This window comes from Euphorbia lathyris, chromosome 7 (genome assembly GCF_963576675.1).
Source record: "Euphorbia lathyris chromosome 7, ddEupLath1.1, whole genome shotgun sequence".
Taxonomy (NCBI): Eukaryota; Viridiplantae; Streptophyta; class Magnoliopsida; order Malpighiales; family Euphorbiaceae; genus Euphorbia; species Euphorbia lathyris.
In genome coordinates, this window is record NC_088916.1 from 25,033,356 (window position 1) to 25,053,371 (window position 20,016).

The 20,016-nt window shown below is 35.4% G+C and overlaps 2 protein-coding genes across 2 annotated transcripts; one reads left to right on the forward strand and one right to left on the reverse strand.

Moving 5' to 3' along the window:
- The first annotated feature begins 2,817 nt into the window (after positions 1-2,817).
- Positions 2,818-6,061, forward strand: LOC136235931 (LRR receptor-like serine/threonine-protein kinase GSO1). The gene is given in 3 exon segments (XM_066026018.1): positions 2,818-4,634; positions 4,636-5,401; positions 5,490-6,061. Coding segments are annotated over 3 exon segments (2,835 nt in total). The 5' UTR covers positions 2,818-2,873; the 3' UTR covers positions 5,798-6,061.
- A 289-nt stretch (positions 6,062-6,350) lies between these two features.
- LOC136235933 (dihydrolipoyllysine-residue acetyltransferase component 5 of pyruvate dehydrogenase complex, chloroplastic) lies at positions 6,351-9,377 on the reverse strand. The gene is made up of 6 exons (XM_066026019.1): positions 8,341-9,377; positions 7,710-7,901; positions 7,526-7,613; positions 7,030-7,100; positions 6,832-6,915; positions 6,351-6,723 (listed from the first exon to the last, which is right to left on the reverse strand). Exons 1-6 carry the CDS (start codon positions 9,211-9,213, stop codon positions 6,619-6,621), a joined length of 1,413 nt encoding a protein of 470 aa, XP_065882091.1. The 5' UTR covers positions 9,214-9,377; the 3' UTR covers positions 6,351-6,618.
- Between the last annotated feature and the right edge of the window lie 10,639 nt (positions 9,378-20,016).

Genomic DNA, 20,016 nt, shown 5'->3' on the forward strand with positions numbered 1-20,016 from the left:
CCCAATTCCTTGCTCTCCAAGCCTACATATATGACAAGTTTATTTTATAGTGGGTCTCAAAATCTTTCACAATGTCCTTTGGTCTAAATACTCTACCCTGGATATCAAACTTATCCGAAAGTAGTACGCCAGCCACTCGTTTCCCTGATTGCCTGTGATGTGGTAACATTTGATCTCTAGAACATGTGTGGCTGTCCATTGTATCCATTCTTCGGAGCCTAAACAAACTTGAATTGGATATCGCAATTCCTCTAGAACGCCATTTACATACATCCGAATGTCTACATCTAACCTCAAACATGGACTTGTTAGACTTGTACACTTTCCATTCGAACCTGTTATTCACCGCGTATTTACCTAGTGCATCCTGTAATTCTCATTTGTTGGAGAACATGTCGTGTACCTTTAAACCGACGACCCCTTTCGATGAACTATCTTCAACAGTAAACTTAGGTGCATCATGGATCTGAGGTAGCCATCGAAATGGATCACTCCTCTTCCTTATTGTTTCTACATTCTCTACCAATACCCTGCTTTGGGGAACAGCTTCACAATGCGATTGTCTCGAAGGGGTAGGTTGTCCATCATTTACCGTTTCCTCTGTGTCATCATGATCCCAAATGTCATCGTCGTACATCTGGTCCTCCGGACGATAAACCGGATTCGAGCTAATATCATCTAAACCAGGAGTGTGGCATGCAATATTGCACTCAGTGATTGGTTCTTTTCCTGGCCTATGAGGTGGGCGTTCAACAGTTGTGTTGTCTACTTCAGGAGTTGTCTCAAATACAACTGTGGCATTGGCATTACAACTTGAATGAATAACATTCTCTACCTTCATTACTCGCGGTTGGATTGTTCGTGACTCAAAATTAGCATATAGTGGGGTAACATCGTCAGTTTTCATCCGACAATAATCTAAAAAACACTCAACATCACTTGAATCAACAATCGGAACTACTGCCCCAGGTAGTTGCTTTCGACCGTAAGTTAACTGCATAGTCATACGCAGATCAAATGACATTGGATCAACATTCGCAGTAGTGTATACTATCTCTTGCAGCCTTTCCAAGCTCATTCCCGGAGACATCTTCAACAATTTCTTCTCACCCCCCTCGTATGTCATGTTCTTACCAATTGTTTTCCACCGGCTATTCCACATGATCACACACAATACAAACTGGACTGACATGTTTCTATCAATAATAAACAAAAAAAGAATGAGATAACATAATGAAATAACATACACTTCGCATAATTCGCAGTTATTCGAATATGCGAATTCGCATATATCGTAAATACATTCGCAGACTTCGCATACTTCGCAAATACGTAAAATATGCGAAGTGTGCGAATCCAATAATGGAACACCATATCTTCGCATACTTCGCGTATATTCCATATACGAATTCCGCGAAGTATGCGAATCACAAACGCACACATAGCCTTCAATCTACTTCGCATATTACGATTTCGCGAATCGAAATCATAATCTGTGAAGCACGCGATCTTCCGCGAATCGAGTTCAGATTTATAAATTTCTAACCTCAAAAATAACATCAACAAGTTAAAAGCGATTTAAACATATGAAACTAACATCATACTTACATGACAAGACTTGGGCTTGGATTGATGTGTTCCAATGAAGGATCTTAAGGAAAAATAAGAGAGAGAAAGAGAGTTGTGAGAGAGAGCTGTGAGACTAATTTTCGAAATAAGAGAGAGAGGGTGAAATTTTGTTTAAGTAACTTATATATATGAAGGGTATTGTGGGTATTTCGAAATAAACCAGTCTATATATGTAAGTTGGTTGATAATGGGTCTGAAAATGTAAATGGGCCTCCCATTACATCCATTTTTGTAATTTACCCTTTTAATATTGATAGATTGAGCTTCTAATTTTTTTACTTCAATACATAGCATTTGTTTTTAATCACATTTTAGTCTCATTAAATTAGGGATATAAATGGGACGGGGATTCCCGGTCCCCATCGATGACCCGCCTCGACGGGGACGAAAATGCCCGATAAGAATCTTCATGGGACAGAGATGAGAATAATTTTATCCCCCATGATGGGATGTGAAAGGTATCCCCACCCGTGAGGATCCTCGTCCCCGCCTTATTAATCCCCGATGAGGATCCTCTATTATTCCCTGTCATAATTGATTTTTTGGATGATTTAAGTACATTTTAATTAGGTGATTGGTTGTTTTTAATTTTTAGTTTTTTATGATTTGAAAATTTTGAAAATGATTGTTAATACTTGATATTATTTGTCATTGTTTCTTAAGCGTTTTTGTCTTTACTGATTTTTTTAAAAATAAACGGTGATTCCCCACGGAAAATGAGAATGTGGAAAACGTTCTTGAAGCATCTGTAAATGGGGAATGAGGATCTCCGTAGGGCCGGAATTCCCTGCGGAATAGGAATTGGATAAATTTGTCCTCATTTAGCTCGTTGGGATGTGAATGGGAACGGAGATGGGAAATGCATTTATTTAGGAATAAGATACTCTTGAAAAAAGTGTTTATACTTTGTTGGTTCGTTCCCATTTATCTAGAAATAGCATAAATACTTCCTTTGTAGAAAAAAAAAAAACTAATTATTTATTTTATCAAAAACAGACACAAATTTATGAAAGAGAAACTTACTACTAATTTAATTTTCCATGGAAAAACAAACCCCAAAAGCCAAATAAGTCAGTCAGTCAGCTTCCCCAGTCTTTTGAAGGCAGTAAGTCCAAGTCAACGGTCAACTCCACCCCTTACACGCCATTACACTCTTCTTCTCTTCTTCCATTTCCCATTCTTCTTCTTCCTCTCAAATAAACCAAGTTCTCTCCCCATTTTCTGCCCCACTACTAGAGCCTAAAATGACAAGGTATGGCTATGGCATCTTTCTCTTTCCCTTCTTCTTCTTTTCTTCTGCGTTTTCTTTGTCTTCAGACCAAATTTCCATTATGATCACTCTTTCTGACCTTCTTAACAATACTGCTTCCCCATGGAATGTTTCTGCACAGCCTAACCCATGTTTATGGAAAGGGGTTACCTGCAGCAATGATAATTCCTCTGTAATTACTCTTTCTCTATTTTGGTTTCGTGTTTCCACTTCTGATTTTTTGTCTCAAGTTTGCAAGATTGAGTCTTTACAATCCCTTGATGTGTCTAACAACCATTTGAGCTTAATCCCAGTTGAGTTTATTGATAGATGTGGAGAGATTGATGGGTTAAAGACCTTGAATTTTAGCAAAAACCAGTTGAATGGTTTGTTGCCTACTTTTAGTCGGTTTGTTGGGTTAGAATCCTTGGACTTGTCTTTCAATAATCTCACTGGTAATATTGATACACAGTTAAATGGATTGGTTGCTCTCAAGAAATTGAGTCTTAATTTCAATAGGTTCAGTGGTTCTGTTCCTGTAAATTTTGGGAATTTCACAGTGTTAGAGGAGTTCCAGCTTTCTGGGAATTCATTCCAAGGTGAAATCCCTCCAGAAATAATGAATTATCAGAATTTGAGAGTGATTAATCTTGGTGCAAATAAACTTATTGGTTCTATTCCTTACTCAATTGGAAATCTTACAAAGTTGCAGCTTTTGATTCTGTCTGATAACAATTTGAATGGAGAAATCCCACCAACAATTGCAAATATCACAACCCTTGAACGTTTTGCTGCAAATCAGAATAATTTTTCTGGTAGAATTCCTAGTGGAATTACAAGATATGTAATCAATTTGGATCTCAGTTACAATAGATTAACAGGGCCTATTCCAGCAGACCTCTTTTCTTACCCATCTTTACAAACTGTGGATTTGTCTTATAATATGTTAGATGGTTCAATTTCTGGGAATATATCTGAAAACATGGTGAGGTTGAGACTCGGGAGCAACTCTCTGAATGGTTCTATCCCTTCTTCATTCTCATTCAAGCGGAATTTGACTTACTTGGAGCTTGATAACAATAGCTTCTCTGGTGAGATTCCAGTTGAGTTATGTTCTTGCCATAATTTGGCACTGTTGAATTTGGCTGAGAACAATCTTACAGGCTCGTTACCGGTGGAACTGAGCAATATTACCAATCTTCAAGTTCTGAAACTTCAATTCAACAAGTTTACCGGAGTAATCCCTCAATCAATCTCTCAATTGAACAAGTTGTCGATTTTGAATATCAGCTGGAATGCGCTTGATGGTACGATACCTTCTTCTATTTCGAACTTGCAAAACCTTGCTCACTTGAATTTGCAAGGGAACAATCTTGGTGGTGCTATACCTGACAGCATCAGCAGCATTAAGTCTCTGTTGGAACTCCAACTCGGACAGAATCAATTAGGGGGGAGGATACCAGTTATGCCATTGAAACTGCAAATTTCTTTAAATCTCAGCAGCAATCTCTTGGAAGGAACTATTCCGCAATCTTTTTCTCAGCTGCAAGATTTAGAAATTTTGGATCTCTCAAACAACAATTTCTCTGGTGAGATTCCGGATTTCCTCGCCTCGTTGAGTTCGTTAACGCAGTTGATACTCCGGAACAATCATCTCTCGGGAACCATCCCAAGTTTCAAGTGGTGGGTTTCTTTCAATGCTAGTGGAAATGTGGATCTTAGAAATGCTACAGAAATCAGTCCTCCACCGTTGACGGAAAAAAAAACGGAAATCAGCTGCTGTGGCAATCATTGTTGCTGTTGTAGCTGCTGTTCTTACTCTGGGGGTGATTTCAATTGTTCTTTTGGCATTCTCTCGACGATTTTCCAAGGTTAATGATCAGCAGTCACAATCTGGCGAAGATCTTCCGCCCCCTCAGGTCATCCAAGGCCATCTGTTGACTGCAAATGCAATCCATAGATCAAACATAGACTTCACCAAAGCCATGGAAGCAGTTTCCTATCCATGGAAGATTGTATTGAAGACTAGGTTTTCGACATATTACAAGGCCAAAATGCCTTCTGGAGCTAGCTACTTCGTGAAGAAGATTAACTGGAGTGACAAGATATTCCAATTGGGAAGCCAAGATAAGTTTCACCAAGAGCTGGAAGTGTTAGGAAAGCTGAGCAATTCCAATGTCATGACACCCTTGGCATATGTATTGAGTGTTGATAGTGCTTACCTCTTCTACGAGCATGCTCCGAAGGGTACACTTTTCGAAGTCCTCCATGGTAAACTCAGCCATGCCTTGGACTGGGCTAGCCGATACAGTATAGCAGTAGGAGTGGCTCAGGGTCTTACTTTTCTGCACGGATACTCCTCTGGACCAATACTCCTGCTTGACCTTTCGAGCACCAACATTTTCCTCAAGTCCCTCAAGGAGCCTCTGGTTGGAGACATTGAACTCTACAAAGTCATTGATCCCTCAAAGAGCACCGGTAGCCTTTCAACTGTTGCAGGTTCTGTTGGCTATATTTCACCAGGTGAACTTCTCTTTAACCTTGTTGTTTTGTACATCTTATCGTTAATTTTTATGAAAGTTGGCTTGATAAGCGATCATCTTTTGTGCAGAGTATGCTTACACAATGAGAGTAACAATGGCGGGGAATGTGTATAGCTTTGGGGTTCTTCTACTGGAACTGCTAACAGGAAAACCGGCAGTTTGTGAGGGAACTGAATTAGCCAAGTGGGTCTTAAGTAACTCGGCTCAACGAGATAGGTGGGATGACATCCTTGATTTTAGTGTGAGCAGAACTTCTGTGGCAGTCAGAGGTCAAATGCTTGCAATACTAAAGACTGCTATCAGTTGCGTCAGTGTTTCGCCGGAAGGAAGACCCAAGATGAAGACTGTGTTGAGGATGATCCTCAATGCGCGATGAAAAGCGCTTCTATCCATGTGACAGACCTTCCTTCGGTGGAAAAAGACCAACCTTATGTAACAAAGTTTCCTGAAATATGTAGCAATAGCAGATAATGATCTCAGTTTTGATTGTGTAGACATTAGGCATTAGCATAAAGCTTCCCTCACTATATATGTCCATACAAAATATGGCAGTTGTAAGAAGCCAACTGCCTATAGCCTGGTATAGTTACATAATACAAATATATAGCAATTATGGTTCATACCAACTATCTTTTCTTCATGCTCTGTCAAAAGATAATACTAAACGCTTTGATTTAAACTATCCTATGGTTGCGCGCTTTAACAGAACGAGAACAGTGGAATTTCATACCCCCTTCAGAAAGGATCTTTTCGTATTTTGCCAACGGCTCAAAACAGAATGCCCCCCTTTCGATCAAAATGATCTATTGGCCTTTTTTTGTTAGAGCACATAACCATAGAGTGTTTTTTTAGTCGTACCCTTTCAGATCAAATTCATCCTTCACACAATGTAACTGGTGAAATACGATAAGATTGGTAAGAGAAAAAGGGAAACAACAAAAATTTGATTCAAGAAGTAACAACCACTGTTTATGGCACTAGTAAAGTACAAAAAATTTGTAACATCCGACATACACATAAAAGTTACTCTTTTAAATTCTGCTGCTGACTGGATCTTCTAACAGAACAATTCAGCTCCTACATTTTTGTGTAAATATCCAAGATGGTTGATGCATGAAATGAGCTTTTGAACATCCAACAAGGGCAAAGAGAAAAAGGATGGAAAGACAGACGCCTCATTTGGAGATAGGATGTGGCCTAGAAGGTCAAATCTTTGGGGTCTTCAATTATCTTTGCCAGGGTTTGTAAGAACGAAGCTAGATCAGCACCATAGATTACACGATGATCGGCAGTAACATTTACCTGCATATTGCAATTTACAGTTTGTTAATTAAATTGCAAATAAACTGTAAATCCAACTGAAGGGACACAAATACGGTTTCAGGTAAATATAATCTACAATATTGTTACCTGCATCTGGTTCTTCATACCAATACGGCCGTCCTTGGTGCCTACAACTGTTGGCTGAGATGCTCCAACAGCCATGATTGCTCCCTGCATCAGTTAAATAAAGAATAAGAGGCAAGGCGTAAAAAACAGCATGTATGAACTTTACTAGCTTCAGGAATAGTGTACATCTGATGGGAACTTTTTAATTCATTCACTTACAGTTCCAGGTGGAAGAATTGCATCAAACCGATCCACCCCAAACATTCCAAGGTTCGAAAGTGTAAAGGTACCTGAGAAAAAAAGTGTAAAAGGAAAACGACATGAAGTGCTGCACATATTGCTAAGAAATCATTTACTTCCCATATTGCTAAGAATTATGTAGTCACAACAGTTCCAAAATCTATATACACTCTTCCAGCTTCACTCGTAACGAAAAATAATGATGCCATATATCCAGTAGAAGGATTTTATACCTAAAATTATCATATTTCTAAATGACTATCAGCTCATGAATTACAGGGACCTTGCACAACAATTAGTTTCAGAAAGTCCAAATCATGTATAGCTAGCAGCTCATCTCATTTGGGAAATGTGCAATTGTAAAATAAAATTTCAATATGAAAGCACAAGTTTGGAACTGTGAACTATAACTGTACTCACTTTTTCACAATTTAATAACATGGTTCAATAAGAAGCATAAATTCAATAATAATACCTGTATTGTATTCATGAGGTTGCAACTGCTTGGCACGAGCCTTATCAACCAACTCCTTCCACTTCCTTGACAATGAATAAATGTCAACCTGAAATATGTGCCAAAGAAAGCAAAGTTTAAGATTCAATTAAGGAGATATAACTTATAGAAACTACAGGATAGCCTAAAGCAGACGAATCAGTACCTTGTCAGCATCTTGAAGCACTGGTGTAATCAATCCACCATCAATGGCCACAGCTACTGCAATATTGATGCTGCTATTGTATGTGAAACTATTTCCATCTTTACAGCTTGAATTTACAACAGGATGCTCAGCCAATGCAAGGGCTGTAGCCTTTGCCAGCAAGGCTGTCATGGTCACACCCTTAGACTTGATCTAGTGACACAAAAAACGAAATACAATATCATCAACAATGGATCACCCAGTAAATGGATCAAGTAAGAAACAATCTCTTAGCCTGATGATCCATTTCTTCAAATACCACCAAAACAAAGAACTTATGTAAGCATAGCATCAACATATTGATCAATCTTGGAGTGCCAGTAGCTAAAATGTCTCAATTATATCACTCATTAGTAAAATTGTCTATCAATTTACCAGGAGCGAACTTGTTTAATAAGCATCAATCCGGTGTATGCCTAAAAGCTAACTCAATTTGTATGCTAATTATGAGACTTCTTGCTATAAATTTCGAACTATTAACATAAAATGCTACATTTTTGTACAGGATGAACATCTATGAAGCTCAGATGAATGAATATAAACCGACATTTAGAACTAAGCATCATGAACTAATGATGAAGCCATTACTTACCTTCTTGTAAAGAGCATCAAGCGCATCGGTAGTAATAGTATAGCCAACTCTGAAAGTAGGAACAGTCAAACTCTCCAACATGTTCCTACTAACTGCCCCTTGCATTGTCGTGAATGGCACCACAGTCCCCAATTCAATCCCAGGCGGCGATGATACGGTGGTTCCAACCTTAGGCGAAGCAGGAACAGATTCAGCAGCAGCAGAGGCAGCCGCCTCAACATCCTTAGCAACAATTCTACCCATAGGTCCACTACCTATAATTTTCCCCAATTCCACATTCAATTCCTTAGCAAGCTTCTTCGCATAAGGCGAAGCCACCACTCTTCTTCCTCCCTCTGATGCAGGATGCACCGCTGAGGCCACAACACCCGCAGTTTTCGCAATTGGAGGTCCTGCAGGCTCCGCAATCTGCGGCGATTCCGGAGATGTAGTAGCGGCCGCCGGCGGGGGCGGTGCTGGTGATGATGATGAAGAAGAAGAAGGGGAAGCTTTGGACTGAGCCTCAGCAATTTCGTCCTCCGTCTCAGCCAACAAAGCAATTGCAGAACCAACAGCAGCAACTCCACCTTCCTCAACCATAATAGCAGCCAAGTAACCATCATAGAAAGTCTCAACATCCATATCAGCTTTATCAGACTCAACAACAACAACACTTTCACCTTTAGAAAGCTTGTCCCCTTGTGATTTGACCCAAGAAACAATCTTTCCCTCAGTCATTGTGGAGCTAAGAGCAGGCATGAAGATCTCTCGGATCTTGGCCTGCACCTGTGTAGTCCTTGTGGAAATATGGACAGAATGAGAACGATTGGAAGAGCGGCGAAGATGGGACGCAGAAGATGAAGGAAGAAAAGTGGTTTTGAGAAGCTGAGCCATTGCTGAATGCGGAGGAATGAGAGAAGTGGGAATGATTATGGGGGAGAAAGAGGAGGAACGGGAGATGGAATTTAGGTGGGTTTGTGTTTGATTAGTAGAAAAATCTTGGGATCATCGAAAGAAGGCGGAGGTTTCAACCACCTTCCCGGTGAGTTAGAAGAACAGAATTTAGTCTGGTTTTAGTGCTAGAAAGTTGGGTTTCATTGGGCCGATATTGGGCTACTTTAGGTTTTTTTAAACGAAAATCACATCTAATTATAAAATTAGGAAAATTACAAGAAATTCATATTCTAACAACTATTTACAACTATATCAAGTTATAATTTTGGATTATATCAAGTAATAAAATTAGTATTTTTAATATATTTTAAAAATTAGAATTTATAAATTCGAAGTTTAGAATATGTATTTTAGAGTTTATAATTTATGAATTGAAATCTATATTTTTTAAATTATGGTGTAAAATCGTAATGCATAGAGAATAATGACATATTAAGAATTAAATTTGGTAATATAACTTAGGGGTTAGGCTATACTTACTTTGTTTTTTTACAAAGTAAGTCTTATTTTGTTTTTTCCATCATTGGATGGTGATGAACTTTGACAAAGTAAACTCATCCAATGATAGAAAAACAAAGTAAAACTTACCTTGTAAAAAACAAAGTAAGCATAGAAGTCATCCTTAACTTAATTGTAATTTTGTACTTAGTTATGATATTCATGTATTTGACCCAAAATTCACGTACAAAACTTAATTCTTAATATGTGACTATTTTTTATATATATGATTTTTTTGTACTAATTTATAAATTTTAAACTTCAATTGATAAATCTTAAAACCTAAAAATATATCTTAAACCATAATTCATGAAACCTAATTTTTAAAATATATATAAAAAGCAATGATTTACTTAGTTTGATATTATTTAAATTAGTACGATATAGTTATAAAAAAAAATTCAAATTTGAATTTGTAACTATACATTTATTGCAGAAATAAACCTAAAATATCTCAAACCACCTAAAGTACATAATATACCCCTAATATAAGAATAACAAAATTTTATCTTCAAAATTTCCACGAAGTAATTTTGTCCTAAACTACTTTTTGGATTAAAAAAAATAAAAATAAAAATAAAAAATAAACTCAACTCGCTTAAATTTCTTTTCTTTTTCCTATACATGTCAAAATTAAGTTGTTTTAGTATGGGTTAAGGGAGAAAAACATATGTATAAGCTTTTATATGCTAGGTGCAATGAACATTCCGCTTATAAAAATTGAATGGATGGATAAAGTCTAAATTACCTCTTATAAGGATAGTTCCCAATGATCAGAGTTGCGTTCACTTCTAAGCTCATATAAGAGTTTCATCTTATGAATTGTATTACTTAGATCTAAAATTCACCCCATGAACTATACATTTATTGCGGAAATAAACCTAAAATATCTCAAACCACCTAAAGTACATAATATACCCCTAATATAAGAATAACAAAATTTTATCTTCAAAATTTCCACGGAGTAATTTTGTCCTAAACTACTGTTTGGATTCAAAAAAAATAAAAATAAACTCAACTCGCTTAAATTTCTTTTCTTTTTCCTATACATGTCAAAATTAAGTTGTTTTAGTATGGGTTAAGGGAGAAAAAAAGATGTATAAGCTTTTATATGCTAGGTGCAATGAACATTCCGTTTATAAAAATGAATGGATGGATAAAATCTAAATTACCTCTTATAAGGGTAGTTCCCAATTATCAGAGTTGCGTTGACTTCTAAGCTCATATAAGAGTTTCATCTTATGAATTGTATTACTTAGATCTAAAATTCATCCATGAACTATTATCTAGACCTAAAATTACTTGGAAAGATCAATTTTCAAAACAACAAAAGAATCAATTTCTAAACTAACATAAAACAACTAAAACACACCCACAAAACTTCAAAAATTAGTAGAATTTCATATATATTTATGTAATGCGCAATGGAATGGAGTGATAATTTTAATACAATTCGATTATTGAGTTCTTCTTGATGGTTGTGAGCTTTAAAAGTTTCATCCATCGCTCAAGTGAGGTCGATCACATCACTCATAATGGAAAATCAGAAATATCAGAGCTTTTTATATAAGGCTGATAGCCTCTTCTTACCCAATCTGATTAGAATACTATTAAGAAGTATGAAAATAATTTCCTTATAGGTGCAAGATGATAACATACACGACATGTATATGCAAAAGATTAAATGTAATATGAATATAAAGTTAAAGACAACTTAAAGCCTTCTATTCTTATAGTCGGAAGTAGTCTCTAAATGTAATAGACTAAAATTAGATGTTTTGATATATTTGAACTCATGCTTTCGTAAGGTGTTAGAAAGAGTGACATGCTCGTCTTTCAAAGAAAGGATTGAACACCATAACACATGTCATGTGTGCTTTGTGACCACAAGATGGAAATAGATGATGTTGTCTTTTCCTAATCTAAGACTTACATAGTAAAACTATAGTTTCTCGATATTACTTATCCTTAGGACCATTAACTTATTCTGGAAGTATACTCTGATATGACTACATTGGAAGGATCATCTTTAGGTTGATGTGATAATTTCGACCAAAAAGAACCCGTCCGATTAAGCAAATTAGATTATGATGGAAATAATATAGTATGAGGGAAAGATATCCATGAGTGAATATCTTAGATTTGTTAGTTTGTAGACTAAAAATAAATTAAGAAAAGTATTTGAATAAACATTATTATTGATCCAATGTGCTTATTTTATAGGCTCATAAGAAACTAAAAATGAGAAAATCAGCTACGACCCCACTAACAAATTGATTTAATTAAACTGAGAGCATTAAAAATATGACACATTTTGTTGCACAATTTTGAATCATTGAACAACATTCTCTTTTGGTTCAAAATTGTAAAAACTAGTTGTGTTTGATGATGTACTTCCCATTACCATTTTATTATTGGAGCACATCTCTCCAAACGCTTCCTCTTGGTTATCTCACTAATTTCAAAATAATATTTCCTCTTCTTCGGCAATGTGTGTCAAATTTGACACTCTCTTTGGGCTTTGTTCTGTAATTATTTTATATGTGCCCAAACTTTTTGCACTTGTAACACTGAAGCTTTCTTTTATGCTAACAATAGTTTTCGTGGTAACTAAGCTTATTACAAATACCATATTTGGATTGAACATTTCCTTTTGAAGATATTTGTTATATAAGCACCATTGATCACGAATTGAGTTACTTCCTTTCTCAAAATTCTTCTTTGCTTCTGAGCATGTAGAGCATTGATTAATTCAGACAAATTAATTTGACTGATTTCTCTAAAATCCTCCACATATGAAAATTTTGTCTAAAATATTTCGGGCAAACTTATAAGAACCTTCTCTATAATTCAGATATCGGATAACTCTTCTCCCATCAATTTAGTTTTATTTATCACCATCCTTAGCCTATTTGAAAACTCTTATAGAGTTTACTTTTCTTCCATCTTTAAAATCTCAAAATCCCTGTTGAGATTTAACAATTGCATTTGTCTTGTTCTATCATTGCCATAATAGAGTTCTTGTTGTGTATCCCAAGCTTTATTGGTTGTTTGATTTAGTGACACTGACATGGATTTGAGACAAGGCTCTTGGAGCTTTGGTTTCTTCATCTTCACGAGCTCTAATTTGATTGAGCGTTTGGTTGTATCCTATGTGGTATTCCTTCTCAGTTTCAACCCACTACCACAAGCCAATACCTCTCAAGGAGAATTTCATATTGGTTGCCCAAACTTGATAATTTTCACCATTAAAGATTGAAGGTGAAAGAGCTGATGTATTGTTTGATACCATTTTTTCTACCTTTCCAACACTCACAAGTCCCTTAAGATGAAAAAAAAGCTATGATAGAATTTGTTGGTTTTTAGAATAAAAATAAAAGAAGAAAAGTATTTGAATAAACATTATTATCGATCCAACATTCTGCCACGCTAAACATATAAAATCATATGCCTATTTTATAGGCTTAAAAGCAACTAAAAAGGAGAAACATCACCTGCAATCAAAGGTATGATTCCGCTAACAAACTGATTTAATTAAACTAAAAGCATTATATGATAGGATCTGTTTTGTTTCACAATTTTGAATCATTCAACAACAAGGGCTTATGTGTTTCATTGTCTAGACACTAAATGATTTGCAATGTACTTTTATCTTTTTTGTGTTTTAATTTTTTTCTTTATTATTTTTAATTTTTTTATTAGCTTATAACATATAATATTTATTTAAACAGAGACAGACCGACATTATGATGTCAGTCCGTCCAAAAGTTCATATTAGTATGATGGGTATATAGCTTTGCCCCCTTCAAATTCTCAGTTTCCCCCGTGACTATACCTTCTATTTGACAAAATAATCGAAATAACCAAATCCACCCAAAATATGGATTAATTAAATTTATTATATATTAGTTATCTAATTAGGTTTAAAGGTTTTTAGTTTTTTAACACCCAACCTTTTAATTACCTTTTTAAAGTTAAAAATTATAGCTATTATTAATATAATAAAGACCTATTTTAATATTCAAGAGTTTTGAGAGTCTTTGCATCTCGGCAAATTATTAGAAGCACCTTATTTTTCATGTCAAATAGAGGACATCCCATACATATTTTGACACGTATAACATGAACCCACACATATTATAAAAAGTTCCACTATTTTAATTATTACGTGGGGTCACAATACACATGTCCAAATGTGAATTGGGGGTCCTCCAAGTGACATGGAAGATCCGGTGCTTAATATAAGAACTCCCGCATCTCTACTCTAGTTTTTCTAATGTCGACAACTAGTCCACTTTCGAGTATTAGAATTTAGAAGCAAAATAGATTTCAATTTTCAAATATTTGAATATTTGACTTATGTGTGTTTCGTAAAGATATTTGATATATATATTTTGGATTATAAAGTTATAATTATAATTTGGATAAATTCTAAAAACAATCCCTGTGGTTTCATGGATTTAAAAAAAACATGTGGTTTGTTTTTACCAAAAAAAAAGGACCGTGTCTTACGCCGTTACAAGAATTACGGAAAAGGAGAAAACACAGTTTAACTTGGTGATGTGGCAAATGGTAGATTTATCCGAAATTATTGGGAGACCTATATAAGCTCCAGACCTTTCTATAACAACGCTTATCTTAGTGACTTTTCATATTTCAGTTGCATTGAAAGCTTTCCAAAATCGGAATCGGAATTCGAAGTGGCAGCCAATCAAGAACTCATTCAAAACCACTTTGATCATCGTTTCTACTACTGAAGGTGTGTGTTTTCTGGAGCGACGAAGTTAGATAGAAGTTGGAATCGCTTGTTCGAAGTGGGTAGGGCAACCACAGTTCAAGGTTTTCCAATGGGTTACGTGTCAGCCAAGGTAAGTGCACCATATCCATGGAAATTTCGATTTTTTCTTCTGTTACATGTGTTCTTGGTTTCGGGTTTTGTTTGAGTAAGAACAGTGAGGATCGTAAAAACAGTAAACCCTAACTTACTCAAACAAAATCCGAAACCAAGAACACATGTAACAAAAGAAAAAATCGAAATTTCCATGGATATGGTGCACTTACCTTGCTGACACGTAACCCCTTGGAAAACCTTGAGATGTGGTTGCCCTACCCACTTCGAACAAGCGATTCCAACTTCTATCTAACTTCGTCGCTCCAGAAAACACACACCCTTAGTAGTAGAAATGATGATCGAAGTGGTTTTGAATGAGTTCTTGGTTGGCTGCCACTTCGAATTCTGATTTTGGAAAGCTTTCAATGCAACTGAAATATGAAAAGTCACTAAGATAAACGCTGTTATAGAAAGGTCTGGAGCTTATATAGGTCTCCCAATATTTTCGGACAAATTTACCTTTTGCCACGTTACCAAGTTAAACGGCGTTTTCTCCTTTTTCGTAATTCTTGTAACGGCGTAAGACACAATCCTTTTTTTTTTTGGTAAAAACAAACCACATGTTTTTTGTTTGAAATCCATGAAACCACAAGGATTGTTTTTAGAATTTACCCTTATAATTTTGTTTATTTATTAATGAAAAATGAGAATATGAATTAAATTAGAAAAAATGACAACACATGAGAAAAGAGAACTATTTCTTAAGCATACTACATATATATAGTTATATAAAAATTAAATCTTAACTTTCAATACATAATATAATGAACAACACATTACCAAAACACGGAATTATTATTTTTTTCAATATAAAATGAGAAATAAAAAAAATTATTTAACAAATGCTAAAACCGAAAACCAAACCGAACTGAATCGAAATATTTGGTTCGGTTAGATTCAGTTTGTAAAATTAACCAGTTAGGTTCGATTTTAATTTTAGATTTTATTCAGTATTCGGTTATTTCAGTTCGGTTCGATTTTTAGATCGAACCAACCGTTGAACACCCCTAACATCTTACCTCATATTTTAAAATTAACAATTTTTTTCACTCAAGTCCTCCCACAATCAACAGGTAAACGATTTTTGAACAAGTAAATGTTAGATTCTATCTCTTATTTTCAATTTGCTATTTAATTGTACTAAATAAATTTGGATTTAACCAAGTTTCGGTTGAATTTAAGTTCAAAATTTAATGGGAAGATGGTTATCTCTCAGATTGTTTGATGTTGTATATTGAAAAAGAAATCGTTGATAGTTTTAGTATAGATTCAATTATTGATGATTATCGTGATTTGAAAGAGTGACGGTCCCTGTTTTGATATATTATTAGCAATATAATATATTTTGTGATAAAAAAATTTATTAAAATTTTGCCCCCATGACAATATCCGCATTCTCCCCTGCATTGAAGAGATTAATGAGCAAATGAATTTGATCATTCACCGTTAGATATAAGCTTATTAAATCTAAGCCTCAGGATGCTTTGAATCTCCACCTTAGGATTCTAATAAGCCTAGATCTAACGGTGAATGAGCAAATTCTACTTGCTCATTAAGGTGCATGTGATCAAGACTGTCTACTTTATTCCTGAATTGATACATTAGAAAAAAAAATACAATATGATTTCATATCCATTTATTTATAGGGTAATTAATTTATTAGTCCCTATATTTTGACAAAACACACTGTTTAGTCCCTGTATTTTCAAAAACACATGGTAAGGTCCCTAACCTTTTTCTCAGTGAACTGTTTAGTCCTTCCATCTGTTTGTTACATTTTTTACCGTTTATGACTTCGGAAATGACTAAATTACCCTTTACTATTTACCTTCAAACTTCAGAAGAGTAATCCAATTTAGAAGAAGAAGCTATTTGCATGGAGAACAATAAAAAGAACAGACTCAACGCTTACGAATTTGAACGATTAAGAAGAAAATTAAGAACAAGAACACTCAAAGTTGATTTCAGATGCATTAGAGTTTAAAGGAAAGCAAAATAAAGGAAAAGAAGAACACAAATCCAAATTGACTAACAGAATCTTCATGAGAGTCTAACGGCAGGGACTAAACAGTTCACCAAGAAAAACATTAGGGACTAAACAGTTCACCGAGAAAAACGTTAGGAACTTTAGTGTGTGTTTTTGAAAATACAGGGACTAAACAGTGTGTTTTGTCAAAATATAGGGACTAATAAATTAATTACCCTTATTTATAAGGTATAAAATACAATATTTAAAAAATAATAATTAAGCACAAACTAAATATTTATTGCAATTTCATTTTAACTTTAAATAGAATAAAAAGATTAATAAAGCTGGAATTTAAGTGTTTGAAAAATAAATAGTGAATATAAAAATATTAGTTTGAATTTAAATATTTTAACTTGTGATTTAATTAAACAATTTAAATGGTTTTCTTCCCAAAAAAAAACCAATTTAAATGGTTGAGAATAACATTTACCAAACACATGTAAATTAAACAAGTGTTTTGAGGATATTTCTCCATGTATTCATAGAGCCTTACGCATTCTTGGACTCAAATTAGATGCAGCGACTTACTCCGTAAAGGCTTCATTTGGAATTCTTCCGCCGGATTAGGAATTTTATACACTCTCGGACTTGCTCCCCGGCTTAGATACGCTCCCAGAATTATTCCTGTATGTTGGCAAAAGTCTTCTGATCTTTGGATGAAAGTCAATACGAATATCTCTCAACTGATAATTCTGCTGGGTGTGGAGGCATTTTCAGGGACTCGAATGACCTAGCACACAGCTCATTTGCTTTCCCTTCCAGCAGCTTGAACGCTCACTTTGCGGAGCTTGAAGCTGCTTTTCACGCCATTATTGTGGCCCATAATCATGGTTGGTCGTCCCTCTGGTTGGAGAGTGATTCCACATATGTGGTCTCCTTTTTGAAGTCGCGAACTGATGTTATTCCTTGGTAGCAACACACAAAATGGCTGCAGTGTCTCTCAATCATGGATTCAATGTCCTTTGTCGTTTCCCACATCTATCGTGAAGGAAACATGGTGGCAGATCTACTTGCAAATATGGACCGACTTAGTGACACTGCCTGTTGGTGGGACATTTATCCGACTCCTTGTGTTGAGGCAGTCCATGATAATTTTTTAGGCCATGCACAGTTTCGTTTTTGTTAAATTGGATTTATTCTTTGTATTCTTTCTTTTTGATTTAATAATATTTGAGCTCGGGTTTTGAGGTTGCCGCCACTTTTCCCCTCTCCATTTTTAATAAAAAAATTAAACAAGTGTTTAAAATTTTTCATTTAAGTGATTAAATGAGTACCAATCATGACCTTAATGTTGGCATACAAATCTTTTACTATTGAAATTAATACAATATTTTAAGCTATCAATTATAAAATTAAGGAATAAGTACAAAAAAAAAATGCCTGTGGTATACCGCTTTTGCGAACTCGAACCTGTGGTATTTGTTTTTTTTTTTTGCAAACAGAGGTCTGTGCTAAACACCGTTAGCAAATAGAGGTAAAATTGACTAACAGTGTTAAAATTCAAAGAGAAAAGAGTTAATTTGATCCTTATATTTATTTATTTTATAAATTAACACTCCTAATTATCTAATTATCACAAATAAACCCCAAAATCAAAAATAAATATCAAAAATACCATCTTTCCATCTCTTTTTAATTTTTAATTTTTAATTTTCCATCCAAAATCAAAAACAAATTTCCATTTCCCTCTTTTTTCTTTTCGACCTCTTTCTCTCCTCACCCCTGCGAACTCGACGTTCTCCTCCTCCCCTGCGATCGGTCGACGTCGTCTTCTCCTCCCTGCCGAAATCGGTTTCTGTCATTGCCGCCTCTCTCCTTCTTCAATTTCTTCTTTTTCCTTGCGGCGTCGATGTCTTCCCCGGCCTGCTGCCGTCGAACTCGACTTCTGACATTGCCGCCGTTGTCGCCGCCTCCTTCAGCCGTGACAATGTCGGCCTCCTCCTCCACGGGTAAGTTTCTGCCATTGCCGCCTCTCTCCTTCTTCAATTTCTTCTTCTTCCTTGCGGCGTCGATGTCTTCCCCGGCCTGCTGCCCGTCGAACTCGACTTCTGCGATTGCCGTCGTTGTCGCCGCCTCCTTCAGCTTCAGCCGTGACAATGTCGGCCTCCTCCTCCACGGGTAAGTTTCTTCCTTTCCAATTTTGCCTCCTCCCTTGGTTTTGCATAAGTTTACATGATTTTACAGATTTGGGCATGGCTGAAATTTGATCTGATTTCATTTTTCTTGCCTAATTAGGACTTAGGACATGCTTAAAATCATATTTGGTGAATGTTAGGATTGAAATTGGTATGATTGTTGTGGTGGAACTTTGAATATGGTGAACAATGGATATAAATTAGGTTTAGGAGAGGTGATTGATGTTCTAGGATTGGAAGAAGAAGAAGAAGAAAAATTAATTTGATATTTATTTTTTATATTTATTTTTTATTTTGGATGGAAAATTAAAAATTAAAAAGAGATGGAAAGATGGTATTTTTATATTTATTTTTTATTTTAGGGTTTATTTGTGATAATTAGATAATTAGGGGTGTTAATTTATAAAATAAATAAATATAAGGACCAAATTAACTTTTTTCTGTTTGAATTTTAACACCGTTAGTCAATTTTACCTCTGTTTGCTAACGGCGTTTAGCACAGACATCTGTTTGCAAAAACAAATACCACAGGTTCGAGTTCGCAAAACCGATATACCACATGTATTTTTTTTGTACTTATCCCTAAAATTAATTAAACAGTATTATATATCATGTGCATTATGCGGGTTATAAAAGATTGTTTGCAACCATTTACGAGTCTAATTTTTCCAAGTTACAAAAAATACCGTTTACACAAATACACTTTTATAGGTTGTAATTTTATTGTTGCAGTACTTCTAACATTGAATGCACGATCTAAGAAGTTCGTTGTGTTAACATGAGGGAGCAACCCGACTTCCTAATTGCACACGGTCTATCGACAATCACTTTCAAGGCAATGACATAACCACGACATAGCATTTCTTTCGAATAAATAGACACATATAAGTCAATTATAAAAACACTGTTTAATCAATACATTTGGATGTATTTATTTTTATTTTTGTTTTTGTAGAAGATACAAAAATATTTCGCCTTCTCTCCAGGTCTTTCTCCTACTCTTGCCGCCCACCACCTCCTCCTCCTCTTCTTCTGCTTGCTGCTTTCTTCTTTCTTCCCTTTCCTTTTCTCCTTTTCCAAACTTGATTTTTGCAACCTTAAACTAGAACAAAGTAGTCAGATCTAGTCGGAGGAGGGAGAAGGAAGCTTGTCTTCATTCTTCCTCCTTCCATCTATGGCTGTACTTCCGT